The 12,290-nt window shown below is 42.2% G+C and overlaps 1 protein-coding gene across 5 annotated transcripts in view; it reads left to right on the top strand.

Annotated features, from left to right (window-relative positions):
* The window catches only part of MTMR1 (myotubularin related protein 1), a 105,555-nt gene that overhangs the window by 65,909 nt on the left and 27,356 nt on the right, over positions 1-12,290 (top strand). For all 5 annotated transcript variants that reach the window (XM_083159442.1, XM_083159440.1, XM_083159441.1 and 2 more), the window contains 2 exons: positions 2,024-2,209; positions 11,228-11,434. In XM_083159442.1, coding sequence (XP_083015568.1) covers positions 2,024-2,209; positions 11,228-11,434 — 393 coding nt within the window. The remainder of the gene's footprint in view (positions 1-2,023; positions 2,210-11,227; positions 11,435-12,290) is intronic.

The following is a 12,290-nucleotide window of genomic DNA, read 5'->3' as shown; positions in this document are numbered from 1 at the left end:
ATTGTTAGCATATATTTGGCCAAAGATATTAACCTGCCCAACAACGTTAAGGTCACCTCTATTGAGCGGGTCCCTACATCGTGGCTCCCCAAAGACCATTCCTGCAGTGATAAATGGAGAACTAGAACCCTGTGCATTGATCATGGTCCTTTGTCCTTCTGGTGATGTTAGCCCAGACTTGCCTGGTTCGATGGTTCCTGCAGTGTTCTCTGGGCCTGGCAATCATCATGCTGTGACTTCCAGCTGCTATTGAGATGAGTCTTACAGTGAGCATTGCTAAACCCTACCTTCCCCTCCCCTCCCGTAGCCTAACCCTCCCCTCCCGTAGCCTACCCCTCCCATCCTGTAGCCTACCCCTCTTATCATAGCCCTCCACGGCTGCAGCCTAAGCCTACCCTTCCAGTATATGCAGAATGTCACCATTTCACATGTCAACATGTTCTATGTTGACATTTTAAAAAAGTCAACATAATCATCCATATTTTGGTGTCAACATTGTGATAGTTTATTTTTGTATGCTGACATAAAGATGGCATCCCATTTTCCACTGCTATTTTGCAGTTCTGGTGTGTGAAGTCCTTTTTATGTAGACTGTCTCTTGCTCTGGATATGGCAGGGTTGCCTACCCTCCCAGAATGGCTGGGAGGTTCCTGAAGATCGGGTCCCCCTCCCGGTCCCCCAGAAAGGTAGGCAACCCTGTAGAGGAGACTTTAAAAGTAGACATCCCTGGCATATCGTTTGTCTTGATCTGGCATCAGTGTCTTAAGTGTCTGATTTTTGTTTAATTTAAAGAACTAATCTGAGCTCTTTTTATAACAGTATGCAACTCGAGTGCAGGATTGTCTTAGGGGGGTATTCAATGTCAGGGTCACGGCGGTGGAGCTTGCTCGACCGCCGTGACCCAGTCCCGTTCTCGGTCAGCTCGACCGAGAACACGCAGGCGGGATTCAATGTCCCACCTGCCGGGGAGCGAGAAGGGGTCGTGGCCGAGAGTTGCGGCAGGGAAGAGGCGAGCTGCAGCCGGCAGCTCGTCACTTCCCGGCTGTTCTCGGCAGAACGAGCCCGACAGCTAGAGATGTCGGGCGCGTTCTGCCGAGATACCCTGCTCAATGCTGTCGGGGAAGACAGCATTGAATAGGGCCCGGCGGGCATCTCCCCGATGGGAGGTGCTCGCCGGAGATTGAATATCCCCCTTAGCCTCTATAATATTGCTATATAATTTCAGAAATAAACACATGGTTCTTAATACGCATTGTCATCAGACTGTTAATGCCCATGAGACATGGGTACTTCATCAGGTGGTCATTTTACCCTAACATGGCAGACAGCTTTCATATGTGCACGAAGAAGCTCGTGTTTATTACACAAATATTACTGACTGCAATACACAAAAGTCTATCATTGTGATTTTGGTGTGTTTTGTATCCGTCACTGCGATTTTGCACCTTAGTAGTAGTGAGCAACATTGCAAATGATCAGGTTTGTTTTTAGAATGGGTTACATTTTTTCTTCTTCTTTGTAGTTCCAGGAATTAATAGATACGGCACTATTATAATACTCACAAGTATATGTGACAATACATTACACGCATGTAAACAAGTGATGTACCTTTTAGACGATAATAGAAAATCTGATTGGTTGCCCATAGCAACATCTCATATTCAATAGATCTCCCATCTTGACAAATAAACCCCTCCATGTCTACATTCAGAAAGACCAGTAGTTTTTGAGGTTTTATGTTAGTTCTGTGTAATCGGTGGAAATGTTTATGCGGCCTTTTACTATAAATGCACAGTCTGAAAGGAATGTGTAATGTAAACATTGAGTTCCAAGCAATTAATGTTTCCAGAAGCATAAAATAAATATTTAGATTTATTAAAATTATAGCATTTTGCTTCAAGTGAACCAGTGGGACTTGCATTCTTACAGGCTTTTGTGTAGGTTTTATCCCATTATTCATTGTAAAATATTTCTCAGCTTTGACCCTGCTTCAAAGTGTATTGTTGTTCTTTGTGTTCTGCAGGCAAAAGGAGGGGGGTATGAGAGTGAGACCGCCTATCCTAACGCAGAGCTCATCTTCCTGGAGATACACAACATCCACGTCATGCGGGAGTCCCTGCGGAAGCTGAAGGAGATAGTTTATCCAGCCATTGATGAGGCACGCTGGCTGACCAATATTGATGGGACACACTGGCTTGAATATATACGGGTAACTATCGCAGCTTTCCATGTGAACAATGTAAATGTGTTTCAAGTACTTGATTGTCAATGTTCCTCGTGGCAGTACCATAACATGATTTCCTTGTGAATCGGTTAGATAAATTCAAATTGAAACAAAAAAACAGTATGTATGTATATGTATGTATATATATATATATATATATATATATATATATATATATATATATATATATATATATATATGCATTAGAGAGCCAGCAACATCCAAAAAAAATTGTTATTTATTTATAGGCATATAAAGTGCAAATCGGAACAAGAACAATAGATCAAAAAAGGTTTAAAAATGCAGGAGGAAACGTCTACTTAGCATGTTAGTAGAAAGCCATTGCGTTCATCCTCCAACAACCAGTCATCACACCCGACAGGCTGTTTCGGTGCTACTCAGCACCTTAGTCATGGGCAACTGACTGAACGCTCCCATGCAGTCTAATATACCCACAGCACTAATCAGCATAAGCCCCCTCACCTGTACTAAAGCGGTAAAAAAGATCAGCAGACACGCTGAGAAGCGGCCTCCGGTCGTCACGGCAATCTCGGACGCCGGAAGACAGACGGAACTGACGTCATGTCTCCTAGCAACGAACAAAACACAGCCCGCTACAGGCGAAAGTCAGGTGACCGCTAATGAAGCTGAGCGTCATAGCAACCAGACTAGCTATGCGCTCGCCGTACTGACTGACACAACGGCGGAAACAAAACAAATTATTTCTAAAACGCTGTTATTATGGTCAGAGAGACTAAGCTATATAAGCAGGCGGTGAGAGGAAAAAAGATGCTAATAAACTGCGGGGGCACATAGAGTCCATGGTCAGCGCTATCACATAAAAAATTACATAAAAAATTACATGGACATATAAATAACGAATAGAGGATACCAGAGCCAATCGAAAAAAAAGGAAAACAGCAAAAAAACCACATCATATAAGAGAAAAAGGAGAAAGGGGAAAGGGGATGAGAAGACAAGCACACAGGAGAATAACATTAGACAAAAGTCCTAAATTGGCAGAACATAGGTAATAAAGCTGCGCACAATATCATAAGAACACCACCATCACTAAGCAAATACATCTGGTATTACTACAGAAAGCAGTGTAGTGACTGATATTCATTCAGACCATTGGGGGTTATACACTTCAGTCGATGGATCCATAAGCATTCTCTTTGGAGAAGGAGCTTATCGCGATCGCCTCCACGCCTCAAGGGAGGTATATGATCAATAGGCATAATTGAAAAGTCATGCATAGAATGTCGCATAGAATGTCGCATAGTGGCGAAGTGGCGTGCCACTGGGGGTGTATTGCCATCGATTTTGGTGAACGCTTTTTTTATAGACGAACGATGGCCTGCAACACGTTCCTTTAAAAGGCGAATCGTTTTGCCCACGTACACAAATAGGCAGGGGCACACAATGGCGTATATGACATAATGGCTGTCGCAATTGAGATGGTATCTGATGTCATAGGATTGTCCTGTTTTAGGATCAGTAAATTTATCTCCCAACTTAAGGAACTGGCAGTTCACACAGCTGTGGCAATTCGTGACCCCATTTTTCGTTTGTAGCCAGGTCTTGTTCTTAATCGGTCCAATGTCTGATGGTGCTAACACGTCCCGTAAATTGTGACTTCTCTTGTAGCAAAAAAGAGGTGTCTGCATACAATAACGTCCAATGGCTACATCCGATTGCACAATATGCCAGTGTTTTAATATGGTTTTTCGAATATGCGCTGAAGCGACAGAATATGTACTTGAAAAGATAAGTCTATCTTTTTCTAGACTTTTATCACGTTTGACAAATGCCTGGTCCCGCAAAGTCTCCAGACACCGTGTCACCGCATCTGACACTTCATTGGCATCATAGCCGCGCTCCAAAAAACGATCGCTCATCTCCAAGAGGGCCTGTGGTAGGGTCTCTCTATCCGAAGTGATGCGTACTACCCTTAGAGTTCTTATCGGTCGCTTTCCTGAAAATAGAGGTCTTAATGCCATCAATGGTTTTAGTCACATATACATCTAAGTAACTGATCGTGGTCTCACTAAATGAGACCGTAAATCTGATGGTGGTGTTCAAAGAGTTAAGGACGTCTATGAACTCCGTCAGGGCCTGGACACCTCCAGTCCACACCAAAAATAAATCATCGATGTAACGAACGTAAAAATGAATAAAACCTGAAAAAGTAGAATTAGCCATGATATGTTGTTTTTCATATAAACTCATATATAAATTGGCATAAGAGGGCGCCATGTTCGAGCCCATGGCGGTCCCTCTTAGCTGCAAATAAAAAGAATTCTGGAACAAAAAATAATTATTTTTCAAAATAATATCCATTAATAGTAACAAAAATTCAATAGGTGGACCAATATAGTGTGGACTGGAGGTGAGCAGCGCCCGGACCGAGTCCATACCGTCCTCATGCGCAATATTCGTGTATAAGCTTGCTATGTCGAGAGTTACAAGCAGGCTAGACTCCGGTAAAGTGCCAAGTGCTTCAAGTTTACGAATAAAGTCATTGGAATCCTTCAAAAAATAATCAATGTGTTGTACAACTCGCTGTAACCAAAAATCAACAAACTGTGACAGGGGCTGAAATAAAGAACCAACTGAAGAAATAATAGGTCTACCTGGTGGTTTAATTAAAGTCTTGTGGACTTTGGGTAAAACATAAATCAAAGGGGTCCTGGGGTGTGTTTGGGTCAAAAACTCAGAAGGGGATTTGTCAATGTAGCCATTGGTTAGGCCCAGTTTAATAGCAGCATCGATCTCCTCCTTTTTGTAAGGATATGTGGGGTCATAAGTGAGTAATTTGTAGCAAGCTGAGTCGGCAAGTTGCCTCTCTATCTCAGCAACATAATCACACTTATTAATCAATACTATACCGCCCCCTTTATCAGAGGGACAGATTACTAGAGATAAGTTTGTCTCTCAAAGAATTGACCGCCAAATTCTCATCCTTGGTCAGGTTGGAGAAAGATACTTTTTGGGCATCAATATGGCTTGACACATCCCTTCTAACCAATCTGACGTAAGTCTCAATAGAAGGGTTTAACGCCGGGGGGTCAAAGGTACTGGGTGGTTTAAATCTTTTTTGTACCTGATCTGACTCAGCTAGCTGAGTAGCACCGAAACAGCCTGTCGGGTGTGATGACTGGTTGTTGGAGGATGAACGCAATGGCTTTCTACTAACATGCTAAGTAGACGTTTCCTCCTGCATTTTTAAACCTTTTTTGATCTATTGTTCTTGTTCCGATTTGCACTTTATATGCCTATAAATAAATAACAATTTTTTTGGGATGTTGCTGGCTCTCTAATGCATTCTTGTATTATGACCATTTTGTGAGCTTCAGCACTCTCTGGATCGCCCTGTGTGTGCAGCCTTGACTCATGGATACACAGTACTTTTTTTCTGGAAAAATAGGTTCCGGAACTACAGGTCTGGGGGCGGTTCAATTAAATAAAAAAATATATATATAATAGAGAGAGGGAGAGAAAGATAGATGTATATATTGTACTTACAAACAAAGGCACTCACAGGTGACTTTAAAATAAAACTTATGTTATGGAAAAGTAGATTTTCAGTTCCTGATGATGTCATATTTAATAAGAGGTTCAGGAACTGAGTTCCTGCTGGTTCCTGCTGAAAAATAGCACTGTTTATACATAACCAGTGGGAAGGAGGCGGCACTCACAGACTTGTTTCAATGATTAAAAATCCTTGCAGCGGTCCTACGCCGTTACGGAGTTATCTCCGTATATATATATATATATATATATATATATATATATACGGACACTCACCCAGAACTTTTTCAAGATAGTGGATAAGAAATAGGCGGCACTCCAACGGGTTTGCAAAAAAAAGGCTGGTGTATTAAGAAATATTTACAGCATATTCATTAGTGCACTAATGAATATGCTGTAAATATTTCTTAATACACCAGCCTTTTTTTTGCAAACCCGTTGGAGTGCCGCCTATTTCTTATCCACTATCTTGAAAAAGTTCTGGGTGAGTGTCCGTATATATACTCCTGTTGGAAGGCACCGCGGTCCGTTATCTGAACTATCCTGAGTGCCAATCACTATCGCATTGTATATATATATATATATATATATATATTATATATTATAGTAAAAGGTGGCACTCAATCCTGATATGAAAGAGGTTGTGATGCAGGGTCCAAACAGTAGATAAATAACAACACTTACCTCCCTTAAAAGAGAGGAGAAAGAACCAGCACTCACGGGTATGTGATAAAAAAGTTTGTATTCAGACTTATATATGTGTGTGGAAATATAGAACAGTGCGCTGAACAATGTCACAGTGTCCTCAAAAGAAGTCCACAAAACCTCTTTGACCACCTATAGAGTCCAATCCTCCTTAGGAAGTAGCTTGTAAAAGCACTTTGGAATTTCGACCCAGCAGCTCCGTTTCTTGTAAACAAGGTTACACCTGTATCCAGCAGGTAATGATTTCTAAAAGAATAGAAACGGGCGCTCGATAGTGCATGAAATTATTTAAAAAGTTGGTACTTGTGTACTGTCACGGCGCCCATCGCATCGCAGACCATATGGCATGCGATGCGATTGGCACCCGATGGTATACAATTTAAAATTGTATACCATTGTATATGGCATACAATGCGATGCGATGTTAAATTGTATAAGCACCCTAATGGGGACTTACAATGTTAAATGCACCCCCACTATGAACGTGAACCCGAAGTGTGGCGAGCGCAGCGGTACGTGTCCTCCGACCTTTTCATACCCCCATTATCCACGTCGGCGTGGAGTTGATTTTATATAGTGTGGCGAGCGCAGCGAGCAGACGCGCATTACTTCACAGGTATTACGCGTCCCCTCGCGGGGCACGCTGCGCTCGCCACACTTCGGGCTCGGTGGCTCGCTGCACTCACCACACTACATAAAATCAACTCCACGCCGACGTGGATAGTAGGGGTATGAAAAGGTCGGAGGACGCGTACCGCTGCGCTCGCCACGCTTTTAATTTACGTTCATAGTGGGGGTGCATTTAAAATTGTAAGCCCCCATTAGGGTGTTTTATACAATTTAACATCGTATAAGGAGCTTATACAATTTTAAATCGCATCGCAGTGCATCGGGTGTATGCCATGCGATGCGATTAAAAGTTGTGCGACCAAATATCGTGGGCGCCGTGCTAGTACACAAGTACCAAAAAGTTTTATTCCAGAAGTGACATAAAAAGAAAGGCATAAAATGATGTACCAACGGTGGCGGTTCTAAATCACCATGGTCAAACAGCATAAGTACGGTGCAGTGCACCTTCTGTTGGAGCCGGTTACACTCTGTCCCTGGCCACACAGCAAATGGTGGTGTTCTCCATGCTAGACCCCTCCCTACGCGTTTCGTATCTACTTCGTCATGAGCCTCTGAAACACTGCCTTCTGCTGGCAGAGAGTGAATTTACATCTTTCTCGCACATGTACAAACTCAGAAGATGTTGTTTGTTTATTTACAGTTTCTTATATAGTGCAGCAGATTCCGTTGCGCTCTACAATAGTAGACAATGATAAAACAAACTGGGTAACAACAGACAGACTTGGAGGTTAGCGGGCCCTGCTGCAAGTTTACAATCTCAGACTAGCTTTCAAAACTTGCTTTGAGCGGGCTTACTAGTTGGCTTATATTGTGACTGTGCTGCCTGTACGTAGTTTTACAGGGAATCGGGACCTCTAGTATGTCATTTCTGATTTTATAATATCTGCCAACAGCAGCTGTCCTTATTATACAGGTAATTCTACTGTGTGTGTTGTGAGCAGGAGAGATCCAAAAAAGTTTATCTGAGGGTCTGGATCCATGTTAAATAATAATGGTCGTCCTAGCAGATCCACCCCCAACAAGTCCGGTTTATAGGAAATGTTTTTGTTTTTTTACTCCAGTTGGCTCTTCACAAAGTACATTCCAGGTACATATGTTAGCCTGTAAAATAAATAAAAGTTTAAAGTAAATTTTCTCCTAATTTTCTGTAACTCACTATTGCACTTTACGCGCCACAGGTAGCTGTTTCTCTGGTTAGCCTGGAATCGGTCTATCTTACTGGAATAACAGCAAACAGAAATAAGGGCCAAGCCTACAATGTAAAGCCATATAAGAGTCTATGTTGGAAAGGGATCTTGGACTGCCACCCTAATTATACCCACATCAAAAGGTTATGCACGCTTAATAATAATAAGCTTGGCTATCTAATATTGAGCAATTTAGAGGTTCTTGGTATATTTATTGCCCAATAAATTCTAGCCCACCAACCAGCGTCTAGGTGACCTCATCTCTATGGTTGGTTCCACTACTGAGAAACTAAAATGTTAGTGAGTTGATCATAAGAAAAAAGCAAAAGCTGGTGGTTAAAAATGTCACAGGTGAAAAAGTTCTAGAAAGTGCAACATTAGTAAAATAAAAATGAAATGTTAAAAAGTGCTAAATATTTGAATGGCCCTAAAGACATTATTAGTGGTGTCTGCAGCTGGCTGCACGTAAAAGTAGGCAACACATATGAACATAGGATTCGCCTATAATGGTTTAATTTAGGACAAAATTATTTTATATCTTACGTATGGAATGGGTGAGCCACAATTCAGAAAGAAAAGCTAGGATCTCCCATAATTCATATGTGGGTCGAGCTTTTAGCCATGCTGCTCCAACTTTATAGAACTCCCTTACCCGCACAGTTAGAGAGGCCCCCACTCTAAAATGCTTCAAAAACAGACTCAAGACTTTTCTGTTTACTCAAGCATTTCCTTCATTCCCTTAAGTATTGTTTATGAAAAGCTTTTCTGTACTTCTTTGTTCCTGTACTGTATTACATTCATTCTATCTGTTAAGCGCCTAGAGTCCTATTGGAGAAATAGCGCTATATAAATACAATTATTATTATTATAAAACAACTATTTGACACCTGGGAAAATGTAATTGAAATCCTGTCCACTGCAATTGGGGTTCAGATCTGTAAATTTTCCGAAGTACACAATGGTTTGAGGGTGTGGTATAGCTCGCAGACAATGTCTAGTCAGATAGTCAATAGGTCAACACCAAAAGTTAGACATGCATTAGTGCGCAGTGACCAAAGTAACGTCACAAGTAAAATGTTGACACAGAAAACGAATATGTGTACATGGACACCATGTTAGTTTACCACATTCACTCGCATGGCTGGCTGCGCTGGCCATGCTTCCGACACGGTGTCTCGCTGCGCTTGGCACACTATTCTATTCTCCCTCTATACACACTGGGATGGTAAAGTATGAACAAGTCAGTTGTCGAGATATTGAGTACATTGGTATGTGTAATGCATGTCTAACGTTTTGTCAGTGTCTAATTAATGCATGTCTTAACTTTTGTTGTAAACCCATTGACTGTCTGAATAGACATTGTCTGTCAGCCGCCTGAGGACGATCCGGTTCCTCTTTGTAGCTGAATTCGCACTGTAATCGGGGGTTGTCCTGCGCTCGTCTATTGGTCCTATTTATTCATATTAATTGTGTTCAGAGTGTAGTTACTCAATAATTATTATAAGTTTGTAATAATTGTGATAGTATGATCTATTTTACTATTACTTAGTGCACACATATTCCGCAGCACTTTTACAGAGAATATTTGAACATTTACATCAGTTCCTGCCCCAGTGGAGCTTACAATCTATATTCCCTACCACATGTACACGCACACACAGACATTCTAGGGTTATTTTTTGTTAGGAGCCAAATAACCTACCAGTATATTTTTGCAATGTGGGAGGAAACCGGAGTAAACCCACACAAGTACGGGGAGAATATACAAACTCTGCACTGTTCGGGCCATGGTGGGAAAGGAACCCATGAGGAAACCATCCATACTGCCACTGTGCCACCCCAAGGGGAACCATGCCATATAAGAGTTTGACTGAAAATTGAGTTGTCAGTAACAGGCTGCCACTGCTTAAGAGAACATGTCCGTCTTTATCACAGCACAAAATAATTAACTTTACCAGGAAGGAGAAGTGCTGGTTTTAGAAGGCCATTCAATCCATTACAAGTAATCCTTAGGGAGCATTACAACTGTATTCGGAGAGGCAGTGTAAGGCTGCGTCTACACATTGCCTTTTGTCAGGACACAGTTGAACAGGATCCTGTTTATTATTTATTAAGTTTCTTATATAGCGCACACATATTCTGCAGCGCTTTACAGAGAGAATATTTGAAGTTGCATCAGTCCCTGCCCCTGTAGAGCTTACAATCTATATTCCCTACCACATGTACACGCACACACAGAGGAAACCCACACAGGTACAGGAAGAGTATACAAACTCCACACAGCTAGGGCCATGGTGGGAATTCAACCCATGACCTTGGTGTTTTCAATAATTTCAGTTTTTGTACCCCCCTGTACTGTTTATATATTTTTGTTTTCTAATATAAAAATATTATATTACATTTCAACAGCGTGTCCTACATTATTGTGCTCAGCGTGAGATTACTATTCTTTTCTCTAAATTTATTATCTTGGTTATAGCGCGGTATGTACCCCCAAACAACTCCTGCCCCCGTTAACAATGGGGGGGCATACAATGAAAAATGGGGTCTGGGGGCATTTAACATTGATGCCAATGTAAAATCGGGTCTCAGGGACCATTTAACATTGGTTCCAATGTAAAAATCGGGTCGATCGCATTGCATGCAATGCGATTGACCCGATTCATACAATTAAAGTCGGTGGCGCCGTGCTAGGAAACAAGTACCGGGGTTTTTTCCTGATTTGCTCTGTAGAAAATGTGTCAATCCAAACCTAAGGGCGGCATAGACGTGGTTTATTACCATGCTGCCACTTAAGGTGGCCATACACTGGAACGATCTCAGTCCCGAATGCACAATTGTGACAGGTTGTGCAACTGATTGTGTACACATTGTGAGGTAAATCGGTATTTTGAGTGGTGTATCCCTAATAAATGTGTCCAACAATTCATGGGCTCTGTTCTCCTAGATGCTTCTGGCTGGTTCTGTGAGGATTGCAGACAAGATTGAATCAAGCAAGACCTCAGTGGTGGTGCACTGCAGTGATGGCTGGGACCGGACAGCACAACTAACATCTTTGGCCATGCTAATGTTGGATAGTTATTACAGGACCATTAAAGGGTTTGAGGTTCTCATTGAGAAGGAGTGGATAAGCTTCGGACATAGATTTGCAGTGGTAAGTGCGTATTGTTCGCGTTCTTAGACAAGTGGTTTTTGTGTCACAGGCATGTGGATATGTTGTCTATAGAGCCTGCGGGATTATTCACTAGCACAGTTATGGCACTCAATGAAAGAAAGTGTGGGTCCCGGGGACCCCTCACTTTATAAAATGGGGGTCTTACTCCACTGTTTCTGGTCCAATCACAAATTATGCACTTGAGCCAATCTTGTCACTACAAAGACCCTTAGGGGGGCAAAAGAAACAGTGAGTGGAGTGTGAGACAAATATTGTGTTGGGGAAAGAGTGAAAAAGATGAGGAGAGAGGGGGCTTCATGGAAAAAGAGGGAATGTGAGAAAGATGCAGGAGTGTCAGAAAAATGGGGTGTAGCAAGAGCGGGATGGGTGCGAGCAGGAGTAAGCAAGAGTGTCAAGGAGAGAGACAGAGAAAGATGGGAGCAAGAGTGTCAGGAAAAGGGAACGAGTACCAGGGAGAGAAAGGAGTTAGAGCCGAAGTGAGAGAGGGTATCAAGCAGAAAGCTTAGACTAGGGACAGAGAGAAAAATGGGGAGAGGAAGCAGATCTCCTCACCAGCATCGGCTGCTCTTCTACTCCCCAGAGCCGGCTTCAAAGGATTGGTTGCAGCAGTGCATATCCCCAGGGCCCTGCTCAGTTTGTACAACGGAGTCCCCGGTCTGCAATGTAAGGGTAACATACGTGCTGTAGTGTGTATTCACGAACACTACTAGCATGTTTCACAAAAGTTCAGTATTTCATAGCAATATTGCTTAGTTTTTTGGAATGCAGTCAGAATATAGATTGTCAAGATGCTGACAGTACTGGTTTAGGGTTAGGCATTAGGGGGTGGGTTAGG

Source organism: Crinia signifera, chromosome 9 (assembly GCF_055691185.1).
Source record: "Crinia signifera chromosome 9, ASM5569118v1, whole genome shotgun sequence".
Taxonomy (NCBI): domain Eukaryota; kingdom Metazoa; phylum Chordata; class Amphibia; order Anura; family Myobatrachidae; genus Crinia; species Crinia signifera.
The sequence above is the reverse complement of the archived record's forward strand: the minus strand, read 5'-3'. Positions and strand labels throughout refer to the sequence as shown.